The sequence below is a fragment of the Aspergillus mulundensis genome (assembly GCF_003369625.1).
Source record: "Aspergillus mulundensis strain DSM 5745 chromosome Unknown scaffold_0, whole genome shotgun sequence".
Taxonomy (NCBI): Eukaryota; Fungi; Ascomycota; class Eurotiomycetes; order Eurotiales; family Aspergillaceae; genus Aspergillus; species Aspergillus mulundensis.
Window position 1 is genome coordinate 3,592,162 of NW_020797888.1, and position 16,069 is coordinate 3,608,230.

General features: G+C 44.5%; 3 protein-coding genes across 3 annotated transcripts; 2 read left to right on the forward strand and 1 right to left on the reverse strand.

The window, feature by feature from the left end:
• Positions 1-9,341: 9,341 nt before the first annotated feature.
• Positions 9,342-10,397, forward strand: DSM5745_00918 (uncharacterized protein; the record flags this gene model as incomplete). The annotated part of the gene is made up of 1 exon (XM_026742934.1): positions 9,342-10,397. The coding sequence occupies one exon, from the start codon at positions 9,342-9,344 to the stop codon at positions 10,395-10,397; it is 1,056 nt and encodes a 351-aa protein (XP_026608779.1).
• A 1,309-nt stretch (positions 10,398-11,706) lies between these two features.
• Positions 11,707-13,725, forward strand: DSM5745_00919 (uncharacterized protein; the record flags this gene model as incomplete). The annotated part of the gene is made up of 1 exon (XM_026742935.1): positions 11,707-13,725. The coding sequence occupies one exon, from the start codon at positions 11,707-11,709 to the stop codon at positions 13,723-13,725; it is 2,019 nt and encodes a 672-aa protein (XP_026608780.1).
• A 1,239-nt stretch (positions 13,726-14,964) lies between these two features.
• DSM5745_00920 (NmrA/HSCARG family protein) lies at positions 14,965-15,972 on the reverse strand (the record flags this gene model as incomplete). Its single annotated transcript, XM_026742936.1, has 1 exon — positions 14,965-15,972. One exon carries the CDS (start codon positions 15,970-15,972, stop codon positions 14,965-14,967), a length of 1,008 nt encoding a protein of 335 aa, XP_026608781.1.
• Between the last annotated feature and the right edge of the window lie 97 nt (positions 15,973-16,069).

Genomic DNA, 16,069 nt, shown 5'->3' on the forward strand with positions numbered 1-16,069 from the left:
ATTAAAAAATATTTAGTACACGCCTAGCTTAGCTTATAATTTACTATTAATTAAATAACTTATAAATAATAATATTTATATAATATTTAATATTAATATTATTATTAAACTTATATAATATAAATCCCTGGTTATATACGCCACCTTACTTAAATTTTATTATTATTTTTATTTAAATATTAATACTTTTTTTAAAATAATTACTGCGCTTGCGAACGCCTTTATACTTAGTTAAAATATAATTTTACTTAAAAGTTTAATAATAGCTAGGGTAAAGGTTTTTAATAAAATAATTTTTATATATTTAGCTTATTAATAGGCTGCTTATATATTTAAAAAAAAAATTAAAAATTTTTTTTAGTATATTATTAGCCTTAAATTATATAAAGGCTTGTTAGTTAAATAATATAAGCTATGTATTATTAATAAAAAAATAATACTTTTTTTAATAAAATAAAATTTAACTAGGGATTTTAGCTGCTAGCTAGGTAATATTATATATATAAATATTTATAGGTTTATATTAATACACGGGTAAATAAGTACCTTATATTTTATTATATTTATTAATAAGGCCTCCTGGTTTTACTAGGTATTTATTATAAAAAAAAAAAACTTTTTAAAAAATTTTTTTAACTTTGCAACTAGCTATAAATATAACTAAAGTTAAAAATAAAGTATATTTACTATAATAATACTTTAAAATACTAACTACTTAAGTTATACTATAAAAATTATAATATTATTTTTAATTTAGCACTAAAATATTACTTAGCGCTAAACCTAATTACTAAGGTAAAAAATTATTATATTATTAAACTAGTTATATTTATTATAATAAAAAACTAACTTTTAAAGTTTTTTTAGAATTACCTAGTTCTTGCTATTATTTATATTTATAATTATTTTTATTATAAAATTATTAGTAAAACACCTTATAAAGCGCTTAATAAAATATAACTTAATATTTTTTATTAGCACGCGCTAAAATATAAATACTTTTATTTTATTTTTAAAAAAATATATAAAATAAAAATTAACTTTTATATAACCAAGGGCCGCTTTATTAAATATTTTAAAAGTTTATATAAAGTTTATAACTTAAAATTAAAGTAAGTTATTATTACTTATAATATTATTTTTAAAAAGTTAAGTACTTTTCTTCTATTACTTATTAATAAATATAACCTAAATACTTTATGCCTTGTTACTAGCAAAGTAAATAAAAAAAATTATATTTTTAAAAGTAAAAATATACGCCCCCTAGCTTTAAAACTTTATTAAATACTTATAAAAATATTTTTATTTTTTACAACCCTATTTCTTAACCTTTTAAAATAAATTTAAAATAAAAAAACTATTTTAAAAAAACCTTTTTAATAATACTACTTATAACCTAAAGTGGCTTTAAAAATACTAATTAATTAATATTTTTTTTAATACTTATACTAAACTTTTTAGTTTAAAAATTATATAATATAAAGTTTTAATATAATCCTGCTTTAAACCCCCCCCCCTTTTTTTTAAAAGGGAAATTTAAGTATAATTAATAAAATTTATAATAGCCTAATAAAGCGCACCCGCGCTTTAAAAGCTAATACTTAATATTTTTTATTTTTAAAAAATAAGATATATTGCTTAAATTATTTAAAAAAACTAAGTTAAGTTATAAAAAAGCACCTTAAATTAATAAGCATAAATAAGCTTTTTTTTATATATAATTTTAACCTTTTTTTAAATTATCTCGCGTGGTTTCTTGCGGATTATAAGCTTACCCTTAATAATTTTATTAATAATATTATTTTTATAATAAACTTTAGCAAGTTAAATAAATAAAACTTTACTTTTAAAACCCTAAATAATACTGGTTATAAATTAAAAATATATATAAATATAATTTTTTATTTAAAGGTAAATAAATAATATATAGTTATTTATAAAAAACTAAATAATTATTTTTTTAATAGCACGTGGCGTGTTATTAATTATTAAAAAAATATAACTTTTTAACCTTAAATAAGTATTTAAAATTAAGTATAATAGCACTTATAAAGCTTGCCTAGTTATTAAAGGCTTTTATTAAATTACTAGTTATAATTATAAAATTTATAAGGTATACACGGTTATTATTAAATTAATATTTTTTAAATTTTTTATTATACTAGTTACCTGCTATAACTAGGTACTATACTTTTTTAATATTATTACTACTTTTTTATACGCAAATTTTTTTAAAAAGATTTTTATTAAACTACCTAAAAATAATAAAATTACTAGTAAATATAACTTGCTTTTAAAAACCTTATATAGCTTAAAGTAGTTATTAAAAAAGTGGTATAAAATACTTACTAGCCTTTTTAACTTGCTTAAATTTATTAAAATACATGTGAATTATTTAGTCTTTACTTATAGTTAAGTATTTATTCTTTTTTATATAAATAATATTATACTTTTTTTTTATTTATAAATAATATTATAAAGGTTATTAAGGCGCTTAAAGGCACCTTTAAAGTTATTAATAATAAAGTATTTACTTATTTTATTAATATTAATATTTACCGCGCGGACACCAGTATTTATTTTTTTTAAAAATATTATATTAAAAATATTTTAAGGTAATTTAGCCTTAAAAATTATAAAAACTTTATAACTTTATATAACTTTAAGGTTATATTATAAAAATTTAATAATAAGGCCTTAATAAAAAAAATCTTTTTATACTAAAAATAAATTAATACTTTTATTTAAATATTTATTAGTACACGCTTAAATATTTTTTTTATTATTATACTTTTATTTTAATATATAATAAATTTTTTAAAAAATTATATTATGGCCCTAACGCGTGTTTTTTACTACCTTAAAATATTAAAAAACCTTGTTATTTTTTACTAGTATAAAAGTAAAGGCCTTATTAAATATTATAATATTAACTAGGCTAGTACTTACGTTAATAGCTATACCTTTACCTTTAAATATATTTTTTAAAATAGTTAATAGGCTAATTAGCTAGTTTTTTAAAAAATAATTTATTATAACCCTTTTATTAATAAAGTTAAAATATATTTTTTAGGTAGTTATAATTTAAGAACTTTTATAGCTTTAACTACTTTTTATTAAATTTAATATTTTACGTCTTGCTTTAATATAAATACTTTTTATTAAATTAATATTTATTTATATAAATAACTAGGGCGTGATTACCTTATTAAAAAATTTAAAATTTTATACTTATATAAAGTATATAATAATTAAATATTACTTTATATATATAAAAAAATAGCTGCTAGTAATATTAAATTTACCTATATTAATATTAAAAAATAAGTTATTAATAGCCTTACTAAGCCCCTTAAGTAGGTTTAATATTTTTACTTTATTAAATAACTTAGTATAAAACGCCTTAGTAAGGGGGGCAATTTTTAAATAACTTTATAATTTTTTATTTTAGCTTTTATTTTTATTTATATACAAGAACGGCCCGCCGCGGCGTCTTGCTTATTTTTTAATACTTTATATTTTATTATTTACTTTTTATTTAAAAAATATATTTAGCTTTATTTTTTTAGTAGGGCTTCTAGCAAGGGGGGTATTAAAGTATAGTATACTACTTACCCTATTATAGCCCTTGCCTATTAGCTTAGTTAGCCACACTAAGTATAGCTTCACTATCGTGGCCTAGCTAGATACAATCTCCAAGCTTTCATCTCCAAGAGTTCTAAACCTTGTTGGATTTGCACCAAAAGGGTTGCTTGGAGATCTCTAGCTACACGCTCCAGTGACCTAAGGTCATTCTATACAGACCTCGCCTGGCGGCTTTGGGCCTCAAACAACCTTCCTAAGCTACTATTCTGTTACAGTGCATGCTGTTCGTGCAGGTTATTTCAGGGCTTACAAGCAGCCTTCCAGTCCAGCATCGTACTGCAGTTCTCAGACATGACGACTCTGATAAACACCCATGAGCAAGCATTTTAGATATTGGCGATCATACTTAGCACGGGAGAGCCAATAGTTGACCGGTGTCCAAATAGTTGGGAATCAATACACTACAACAGATTTACCTCATGGACATAACAACGGTACATTAGACGAAGTTGCTCTTCACTCAATCCTCATGGTAATATGCATACCGTAAACCACCTAGCTTGGCGAGCTGAAATCAAGAGCAAGACGCTTGAGCCCGCTGAAGATGAACCCTACACTTGTAGACTGATAGAGCGGTTGATAGAGCCTCTGGCTGGTTGTAAACGCAGATAACTCCAACTATAAAGCGACTGCTTGAGAGACCAATGTACACAATGAGGCTCATGAACGGTTTCCCAGGCCGTGATAATAGTATATAGTTCTCACATTCTGAAGTATGGCCATTGGGTCAAGCTGACGGTTGCTACTTGATTAGGTATGCCTACGACTGAGGGTTCCTATGGCTGCCAGTATTGGTAGATTCAATCATCAGTTTGTTCTGAATAAAGCGATGGCAAAGCTCGAAGAAACCTGAACAAGCAAATCGGCACCTCAATGCTCTGTTCGCAATAGGAAAGATGGTAATAAAACTGCTGACTCGCTCGCACTTGAAAGGCGCGATGTGGCCATGATTCAGTTCAATCCGCACAGGGTCGGATCTTCGTGCAAACTGGAGGTACGCTCAGCTAAGTTGGCTCGTAGAGCCATCGAGTACGCGTACATATTTCCTAATGTAGCATTGTGCATCAATCCTGTCGCAAATGATGGTCAATTTCGAGACTGGTACTTCTGTTGGGTATCTGAGAGAATCGCATTATCGAGCAGTTGAAACTTGAGGATACTCGATAGATAGGGCAAAGCTCGATGCCAATAAGGTTCCAGTTAAAAGTTAAGGCCAAGGCTGCCAGGGCGAACTGCAGACGGGCCCAGAATGCCCACATCATGCAATGACAGGGAGCTTGGGCTGTCTTAAAAACAAGGATACGGCTCCCACCACGATCTAGGTCAGCCGGTTGCCGCCCGGTTCATTGCCACGGAGTCTCCGTCTGCCAACTTCTTAAGTTCTTAGATTAGGAATCGTAAAAAGAACCGAGTTCCAGGAAAATCCACTCGGTCGAGGCCTGGCACAAGCACCCCTAGCTTTCCGTACTTTGTACACGCGGATCAACAGAGGTTTGTGCGCGTCTGATCAGTCGAAAGCAAGCGGGCCACCTCTATTGCATGCCGTCCGCAAGCACCTCATATAGGAAGTGACCAGGATGCCAGAGAAGCACCAGACCAGAATCCAGGCCCAGTTGTCAAGACCCAAAGCGGCTAGCCGAGCAGGTGACTGAAGCTGTATGCATTGTCAGCACCATTAGTGCGAGGAGGCGCCCACTATCGAGCCGGAGGTGACGAGGTGTGGTCGCACGGTTCCTCGGCCATGGCCATATTAATGCTCCGTATTGATTGAAGTGGGACTTACCCTAGATGTTCCGGGAGCACGCATGGATTGGTGTGACGCTGCTTACTCTTTCGTCACCAATCTTCCGTCACCAGTCGTATCTAGGGTAGTGGCGCCGTCTGAAACATTGCAGCGAGATCACTGTGCAAGGACAGGGCATTGGCAGAAGTTTGCCGTTGCTCTTGAGTCTTGGGTAATACTTAGATCGAGCGCGGTTAGCGAAAACACTATGATGCGGGCGGTTGAGAAAGGAAAGACTCAGCGAGGCCCGTCTCGAATGGGCTCGCATTTCCTTGATCAATCGAGTCATTCATAAGTGTACGACTCTAGGTGACATTGGTGCACGGGTGATACTGGGGCCCAAATGGAGGCAGGATCCCGGGCGTCAATACTAAGTCGTACAAAGGACATGGAAGCCTTGGATGTTCGATATCAGGATTCATAGCACAACGCATGGATGATCCTCTCGGCGTCTGAAGAGTTCATCATGCACTTGCTTGTGGTGGTCAACCGTCAGGCTGGAAGTCTGATGGTCCATGGTCCGTGCAGCAAAGCGGCAGGTGCAACCCCGCGGCCTTTTTTGTTTGCACCTCTTCTAGCATCTACGTAGTCTACTCCGTACCTGACGTGGGTTTTCACCGATTTTTCGCATGAATAAGTTTTGTGACGATAACATAGAGGTTGACTGGGTATTTGCTGTTTCTATTTTTTCCTGAGACTCCTGCCCCACCAACATGTCATTGCTTCGCTGGCTGAAGAAACTTTGCCTCACTGTGGCTGATGTGTTGTCCTACGCAGCGTGGCGGTGCGTCCTCGCCCTCCGACTCCTCCACATGTCTTCTTCCTGCCAGAGGCAGTGCAGTCCAGGGTCATCGCTGATCCCCTTCGAGTTTCGACAACCGACCAGTGTCAAGGAATGTCGGTCCGATCAAGGCAAGGACTGGAAGGAAGAAACTGGGAATATTCCCTCGTTTGTCCCGTCTGTGTGCATACTTTGCCTCGTGACTCACTGATGCTCTCCACAACCTGACAGCAATCCACATGTATCGACCCAAGCGGCTGGGGCCCCTGGGCCGCTGGGCGCGTGCTGATACACAACTTCGGCATTGTTTTTAACATCGCTCCATCTGACCTCATGTTGCGGCACTCAATCCTTCTGCCTATTCGTGCCGTGCTCGTTGAGGCTTGAGCTGCGGCTTGCGCCGGACACGGCTTCTCGTGATCTCTTTGTCGTTGAAGCCGACTTACCTTGGATACGCTGAACGCTCATCCAGTCGCCCAGTCGCGGGTTTGCCACCGGTCTTCCATCTGTATCTCCTACCTATGATTACGACTTCCACGTTGGCTTCAGGAGATCACGGGGCTTTTTGGCTGGGGAAGAGGAGAATCCTTCCAATGATTACCCCAGCATGTCTCCATCGGCATTTGTTGCATGCGCATCTTGAAAAGGGGAACTGCGACGTGCATGGATATGAAGCAATCCCTAGCAACGCCAAAAAAGACGCATGGTTGCTGAGGAGAGCCGACAAAGTCCTCTCAGAGGTCCTCGTCTTTCTTATTTACATTTCTGATACTCTACCCTGCAGCCTGTTGGTGCTTACTCGACGTAACGCCCCAGTATTGGCAGTAACAAAATTACAAGTGCGTCCAGCCTTCGACGAAGATTCCTTTTCCAGAAAGGCTGGAGATGACCATGGACGAGACTTCATCCAATGGGTGATCATAGCAGGGGTATCGGAGGTAGCGTGGTAGCCGGCCTCTTTTGATCTCAGCGAATGAGCAGCCAGAAGCGGCATCTTGTCGTCTTTCATGGACATTTAGCTCAAGACAATGACGGATACCGTGGGTCCCTTGCCCTTTTCTCCGGTTGGGGTCCCTTGCTTCTTTTCCTCTCGGAGCCATCATCTTTGCTCTGAACCGTTTCATTCTTGCCGGGGCCGAAGCCGCCGAACCTTCTTTGGGAGTTCTCAGAAGTTTCAGGAGATGAGGACATCCTCATCTGGACATTCGTACATCTTATCTCAACCAGTGAGCCCGTGTTAAAGCTACACATGGGTCTCGTTGGTAGAGGGACCGGATACCTGGCGGTACCCTTACTTTCCTCCAGCGAAGCTCGTACAAGCCGGACGCATATACAAATATGGACTCTTCGTGTGCTGCAAGGCATCTGATTAGTGCCCTGAGCTCTCCTTGCGATACTCCAATCTTGAAGATGGAGACTTGAGTTTATCGAGTCCGACGCCATCCGAGTCCTTTGTGCAGTAGTGACTTGCATCTACCCCTGGTAGGAGTAAGACCGTTAGAGGTGAACCATGGACCGCTCGGGTTGGCAGGATCTATAGATCTATACAGCAAGTATATCCGGATAACTTGCCCGCTGTTTTGCGACATCCAGTCAGCAAATTTCAAGCCAGGAACTCGTTTGATCTTGCTTCCTGCAGTGCAATACTTCGTAATGCTTGCAGTTGATAGCCGGGAGTACCTCGGACTCGAAGCCTGCTGTGGAAAACTAGCCCACAATTGAAGCAACCTTAGTCAAGTCTCAAGAACACTGCCAGCTGAATATGCCCCACAGTGGTGGCAAATCGGGAAAGGCCATCAATTAGATCGAGGGAATTATGCCCTATTTCCGAATCGCGTTAGCAACCTGGAAAACCTTTCAGATTTCTAACATCGGATGATCGTCACGATGCAAAGTGGGGTGGGTGAAGGCAACGGTAGAGTTCTATTTCTGTGCTTTGCAGCTTTACAGACTATGGTGCTCTCTAAACTACGGCATGCTCTTGAGCGTCGTAGTATGGATTCACCTGCTTTAACCATAAGCACCGTACTTTGGGATTCCTACCAAAAAGGAAAATGTAAATCCAGAAATGGACGTATCTACTCTGGCATCCACAACCACGAGTCTGACCAAGTGGATCAACGGGGCTTAGCCCGTCGAGAGCGCCGACATCATTCAATTCCGTTTCACCACCTGAAGTTACTCTGCATCCACAATAATGAACTTCTCAGAGGTCAAAGCAGGGCACCCAGGTCAACGCTGTGACACTGACACTTTGTAATTTGTATAGGACTCCAAGGTCTGATCCGAAACCCCCCGAATCAGTCCGCGCAAGCCCAGCGATCTAGACGCTCTGGTTGAACCTTCTTGATCTGTTCTATAGATGTTTGTATGTAAAGACGTATCGACGATACGATAGAGATCCTACGGGTAGAAGGCTCTCCACCGCGATGACCATTCTGGACACCTGCAGCTGTTAACGCTCAGCAGAAACACGCAGCTGAGATCGCACGCCCGGCGAATCCGACATACCAAACCTGACTTGTTCCGTACGATCGGCTCACTGGCCTGCGCAAAAGTCGCCGTTACTCACTTAAAGGGCATGGATCTATGCGCGAGGTTGGGTTGATGAAACATAGACTTAATAATATAGTTGGAAGACTGGTTCTTGCTGAAAAAAAATAATTATTCCTCGTTTTCGAGTCCAGTCCGATTACATATACTTCGCAGGGGTTGTTTGCTGCAATTGCCCCTCCCCGCTGACTGCCCGGCCTCTCTGACTCTTGACTTTTTCCCTCTTCTCTCTTCTTCTCCATCATCGGCCTTTTCTCTTCTTCCCTCCTTTTCGGCCCTCTGGCCTTCTTCTTTCCTTTATACGCTTCGTTCTTTTCTTCTCCAACTATTTTTTCTTTTCTACTATACACTGACTTCCGTCGCGCACGCTCGCCCACATCCTAATCCAACCACGTACCCACTTATACGAGATTGTCTTGAATCCATCCTTGACCTCTTTTCAGCGGAAATAGGAAACTACCGTGGCCGTGGGATCACCGGAAAGACAAACTCGCTGTGGGCGACTGCTGCTGGATGAACGTTTTATGCTATTGACCAACTGCTACTTTACACTCCTTCGGACGTCTCATCACTGGAACAATGCCAACCGTCTTACTACCATCTTCGGCCGCTGCCTTTGCGCCGCGGTCCTCGCCGAACGTGGTGCTGAACTCTCGGATCGAACCATGGCTCACCGCGACCCTGAAACGAGTCAACCGGGTGAAGCGACCTTTGAATAACGTGGCCCAGCATACGCGGTGTCTAACCGAAACTCTTTCGTCGCCGAACGCCATCTGGAATCTCTGCTCGCTGATGTTGCCCAAGGTTCCGGAGTCGGAGCTGCGGAAGGACGACAACCCTCTAGTAGAGGCCATATTCAACTACCAGATGATTCACATCGAAGCATACGTGGTGCATGTTGATATGGTATCTCAGAACGAGGTCGCGTTCAAACTCACGCCCGAGACGATAGAGGCCCTCGTCGAACACCACAAAGATGTCTACTCGATCGACGCCGCCGCCAGTACTTGGGACTGGGCTGAGAAGGATGGTCAGGTGAAGAAGCTACAGGAGGAGTTCGTCCAGGCAGCCAACAAATTTGTTTACCGCACCAGCGCTCAGGCTCTTGAGGGGCTAGAGGAAGATGGTGCGGGTGAGCTGCTTGGTGGTAGGAGTGAGGATGCGAAGGGTGCAATCTCTGCTCTATTCGTTCCCCTACTCCCGCCGCCTCCTCGTGTGGTTGATGTCCTTCGCTCGACACCGTTGCTTCCCAGCTCGACCGGACCCGAGACGTGGTGGCATGACCCGATGCAACAGCCGGTAACGATGGACTCATGGAAGGTGCTGCCATCCAGCCCAGCGCCCGTCACAACTGGAGATGTAAACTCGAGTATGTGGGCCGGGCTGGGTGCAATGCCTGAAATGCAGATGGCCTCCGCGGCCCCTTCGACAGCGGCCTACACGCAAGCCTACACCACCACGCCTTACACCACCCTGCAGTATTACAGCGCCGCGGCCACGTCGGCCGCCCTTGCAGCGCTCCCGCTTCCGAGTATGCTCGTCCAGCCCTGTAGCACAGCGGCAAACATGACGGGCTTTGGATGGGGCGACCGCTACCAGGACTTTGCTGCCCTGCCGTACGGCACTACGATGTAATGGATTCAAGTCCTAGACACTTGATGTTGACGTCCCTGACTTCGCGTGTCTTTGGATTAGATCCCAGGGTCCTTACCGACAGAGCCACGACTGGTCATCAGTCTACCTTCAGCACCACCCGAATCCGAGATTACACCCACGAGAACAACAGGGACAAGGTCCCCCACGGAACCAGACCACAGAATAATCGGCATCAGTGACGGCGTTTTCCATGATTTGATTTCAACCCGATGATACTCCACTTCGCCTTGCATTTTGAATCCAGAACATAATCTTCTGTCGTTTGCTCTTTTTTATTGATTTTGATTCCAGCCAGCCTGAGCGTTTTATTTCTTTTTTGCATCGAGCAGCAGCGGCGGGACGGCTATCTGTCTTTTTTTTGTTATTTTCCATCCCACATATATGTCATCAAGACTGGTGAGCCTCGCGGCTAGGGATATGACTTGGATGAGAAACGTTTACCACACTCTTTGGGTTCATTTCTTCCATGTCAGCGGTTATCTGGCGCCATTGGTTCTGAGAACCGATTGCCGTTTTCCTGCTGAACATCTGCTTCTTCTGATACGGGTATCAGGCTGGAATCCGAGTGCGGATTGGGAGGGATGCGAACATGGGGCTGCGATACATCCCATCTGAGATGGGTATGGACGCAGATTGCAACTGGCAGCTTGCTTGGTCAAGGAAGGGGTGTGTCGGTCGTTGTTCAGGTCTGTCTGTGGCGGACCCGAGCGGAGTTAAGCATCCGAGTCCGTGACTCGACTTACTTTCCTCTAGACCGATACATCTCTTCTAAGCCAAGCAGACTGTCTGTTGCATGTAGGGTCATCTCCTACTGTCCAGGCTGGGTGTTTCCCTGGATGCTCGTCATTCGTCTCTCCTGGTGAGAGTATGGGTGCCGGGAATCGGATGCAGGAGGGCTGTGCCCACAATACATTCATTCTCCCATCAATTTGTATGCAGCTTCAGCTTGTATTTAGTTTGGAGTATAATCAAAAATCCATAAATCAAATTGATCTCGACAAAATCTGCGTGACTGAATTTTCCGCTGTGGTTAGAATTATAGGGGACAGGGCCGAGACCCATGACGTCAGGTACTTGATCCTGGCAAGTTCCCCCCAGGCTGCAGCGAACTGCTCCAGGGCAGATCCCCCAGTTCTTCACTTAATTTACTTCATCAATAATGTGTTTCTAGTTGTACCTTCCTTATCTACTATCAGCGAGCTAGACATCCGACCACCGACGAACAAACCATCCTGCCCTTAACCCGATATACCATCCAGCGCGCCCCTCACCATCCCCCCATGCTGCCATGGCGTCTTTGCAAGACTCCCTCTTATCGCTAAACGCAACAACCTGGGACGCCATCCCACGCGACCAGTCCGCCCTCCGAGAATACATCACCGACCTCCGCGCCAAAGCCCGCCTGATAATCGACTCCGTCCCTGAACCCCCTCCCTCCGACACGAAAAGCACACTCAACAACAACATCAAGCTGAAACCGTCCCCCGCACGCCTCGGCACAAAGAACGAGGCCACCCGCGCCAACCAGAAACAATGGAGCAAGCCGATTGTTAAGCCGGCGCCCGGCAAGGATAACCCGCTCGGCATTCCGGTTTACAAGTTACCAGGAAACGATGGACAGGGACATTGGTTTGGACGGCGGAGTGTGCATAGGGGGTTGCCGTATAGTGTGTGGGAGGAGAAGCTGTCGAGTGAGATGGCGGAAACGTTAAAGACGAATCAAGAGCGTGTCCAGAATGGCCAGCAGCCTGATCAGGCGGTAAGAGGCATTGGAGCGCAACGGGGTCTTGAGACGATTGAGATCAAGGGTGAGGATGAGGAGAAGGTTGTGGGGAAGGTGAATGTCTACCATGTTAGTGCGTCGTTTCCGAAGCCGACGACGAGCCGCGATTTCGTGGTGATGATTGTTACGTGGGAGGCTGGGTTTGTGGAGGATGAGAAGCGGGATGGGAATAGGGAGGAGAAAGAGGGGCGCAGCTGGCTGATGGTTTCACGGCCTGTCGAGCACCCCGAGGCACCTGAAGGAGACGAGTATATCCGAGGGCAGTACGAGTCTGTGGAGATGATTAGGGAGATTTTGGTGGATAAGGATGCTTCAAATTCGGAGTCCGAGTCGAACCCCGTCGAGTGGACCATGGTGACGAGGAGTGACCCTGGGGGCACGATTCCGCGGTGGATGGTTGAGAAGGGTACGCCGAAGAGCATCTGTACCGATGCAGCTAAGTTCCTGGAATGGGCGAGTCAGGACCCTGAAGCTGCTGCGAAGGTTCGTGAGCGCGCTGAATCCAGAACAGGGCAGGTGGATGGGACGGCGCCGAGTGCGGTTGTTGGTCACTTGTCAGACAGTGATAGCAGTTTGAGTTCTGAGGATGAGTATGAACAGGAGGAGCATCACGGTCTCATTGCAAGCATGGGCAGTCTTCTTAACGCTGGCTTGGAGCGTTACGCGCCGCAGGCCGTCCTGGATTACATACCAGCGCATTCGCGCCAGTCATCAGCCAGCTATAACTCGCCAAACGCAAAGTCGGACACGAAAGAGGTACATGAGCATACTCCCGAACCTCAGCCTCAACAAACGAACGTGGACCCCAATGATCCAGACGAAACACTCTCCCAAGCATCCGTCGCCTCTTCCCTTCCCGCCGAAGCGGCCCCGGCCAACGACATGATCGATGCCTCGGCAGCTGAGCTCCTCCAACGAAACCGCAAAGGCAAGCTCTCATCGCACGAGCGGCAACTCGCCAAGCTTGCCCAGGAGAAACGCAGCGTCGAAGCCCAGATTGAGCTCGTCCGGTCAGACATCCAATCTCTCGGCCTACGTGCACCAGACGAGCAAGAAGTCAAGAAGGAGAAAACGTCCGCCCGTGAATCGGTCGATAACCCTACCGCTACAAGCCCAAGCAGCAGCGCCAACAATACCTCCGACGGGGGCAGTAGCACGACCAAGAACCGCAGCCGCTCCAACACGCCGGCCTCCGATAACCCGGAGATGCACAAAGTCGCCTCTACTCTCTTCCGCGAAGAAGCTAAGCTCGTCCGCCGTCTCGCGAAGATCGAACGGCATCAGATCAAGGAAGCGGCTAGGGTCGAGGCGCAGCATCGGAAGGAGGCAGAGAAGGAGGAAAAAGCGCGCTCGCGCGATGAGAACGAGGCGCTGAAACGGGAGGTCGAGCAGTTGAAGAAGGAGTGCGATCGGTTGAAGAGTGAGCGGAAGCAGTGGCTTGGACTGATCAAGGCGCTGCAAGCGGAGAACACGAAGTTGGCGAGGCAGGGTGGGAGTCCGAGTAAGGATGCGGATGCGAAGTGATGGGCATGGTCATAATGGATTAAGCATCAAACATACATACTGTACATTATTATAATTGGAATCAAAACAGAACCTCTGCGAGGTCTATCTGCTGGTATTTTGTCCATAAATTCAGACTGTAGTCCGCAACGCCGTAGACGCCTGCCCATGTAATGCCATCTCGTTCGCTATCAGATCCAAATCCATACACTGTCCATTGCTCGTGGTGTACCGTATTTGGGCGTATCTCATGGCGGCAGGGTAAGATCTAGCAAGCTTCGCTGCGCTTCATATCATCTCGAACCGATCGTAACCCATCGAGCGAACATCCTGCGTATCCGAGTCTTGTCCCAGTCGACCATCCAACCCAATCTGCTCACAGCTCGCAGCTCGCACCTTTAAAGAGGCGTTATTGCTAGATTCCGTCTCAATAAGATCGTCCGTAATCGAGTCGCATCGCTCCGCATCGCACCACCAAATCCGCAAGAACCCCTCCCTCATCCCGCCATCCGCATATCTTCTACTCCTGCGTCTATTGAATCAAATTAGCCCCCTATTTCCCAATCCCCCAAACCATCCATCCGGACAAAGAACAAGTAAGAACCAACCTCCGGCGGATTCCCCGCCCCCCTCACCATCCTCTCGACCATCATCGCCCGCACCTTCTCACGGCTCTCGCCCATCCCCAGCGCCATGTACCCGAGCAGCGGCGCGTGCCCGACATAGGAAGCGTAGGAGTCGCGCACGATATTCGACAAAAACTCGTGCTTTGTTGTGTCGGCGTGGCCCGTGCCGATGTAGCGCGCTTGTTGCGCTTCGAGGTTTTGGAGCGTGCGGAGTTTGTCGGCCATTTTGGCTTTGCTGTGTTTTTTTTCTGAGGGATTGGTGGGTTGGTGTGGAAGAGAGGGTTGGGTTTGATGTGGTTTGTTTGAGAGTTGGAACTTGGAGGGAGTGCGGAGATTGGGATGCGGTCGCCGGAAAGGCTTGCGATAAGGGTGGCACGTGACCTAGGTATACTTCTGGGGTGTTGTAGGGTTAGCTGGAGTTGAAGCAGCTGTCTATAGAACAACGAGGATCCGTGGATTTAAATTGATGTTACATAAATGAGATTTCGATATAGTGTATGAGTGGCAAGCATAAAGCAACAACAGAGAATAGCTAAGCCGCATTATACTTAAGAACCATCTGCAAATAAAGAGCCGTCGATGACCCAACCACACAAGCATACCATGACTTACGGACAGGGCCACAAATTACTGCTCACAAAGCACTCCAATCCTGCTTCGCACACCACGCCTTAACAGACTGCAGCTGCAACACAACGCCCAGATCCTTCGGCTGCAAGACACTCTTATCAATCCTGCTTCCATCATACCGGAACTCAAGACAGAAGCCCAGCATATCCATATTCTCCTTCTCGGCCTCTGGGTCACCCATATCGAAGCTTGGATCCTGGTTCACGAATTCGACTTTCTTGCCCAACACCTCACCTAGGGTCGTCGCAACGTCTCGGAAACTGAGCCACTTGTTCACGCCAGTGACCTTCTTGCCGGGCTCGGCGCGGAGCAAGACATGCACAAGGGCGCCGGTGTCGTCCACGGCCGAGTAAACTGGAAACGGTGCTGTAGCGAGGATATCACCGAGCGTTAGAACGAGGGTGTCCGTTTCCTTGTTCAGCTTAGGACGAAGGAGAGCGCCAGTAGGCCCGAACCAATTTTCCAAGTAGAGTCCAGCATAGAACACAGTTGTCTTGGCCCAGAGGGCTGGATGGGCGGTGCGGCCGTACTCCTCGGCAATGGCCTTGCCCTCGAAGTGGTAAACGTGCTTATACTTCCCATCGCTCAGCTTGTTTGGGTTGGGCAAGCTGGAGAAGATGAAGCGCTCAAGCGTGTCTACTTTCGCGGCGGCGTCGATGATGTTTCGGTTCTGCTGGACTTCGAGGTCCCGGCAGTACTCGCCGATGCTCTTGTTGGATGCGGCGGCTTTCTCGCGCGCCGAGGGGTTGAAGAAGGGGGGCCAGAAGTCGGTGACGCTGAAGATGGCTGATGCGCCTTTGAATGCGGCGGCGAGGGAGGACGGGTCGTCGAAGTTACCAGTAACCATCTCCACCCCGCGGGAGGCTAGGGCAGTGGCCTTGGGTGAGGATGGGTCTCGGGTTACGCCGCGGAGGGCATAGGGGGAGGATGGCAGTGAAAGAAAATAGGACAGGACTGAGCCTCCTTGATTGCCAGTGGCTCCTAGAACAACGAGGGCGGGCTTGGTAGACATGGTCGTGAATAGTTGAAGTGGGAAGCGAAGAGTTGAGGTGGCTGAAAACGTCGAAGGCGAAGAATGTTTGAGTGATGATGCTCTGACAGACGGCGGG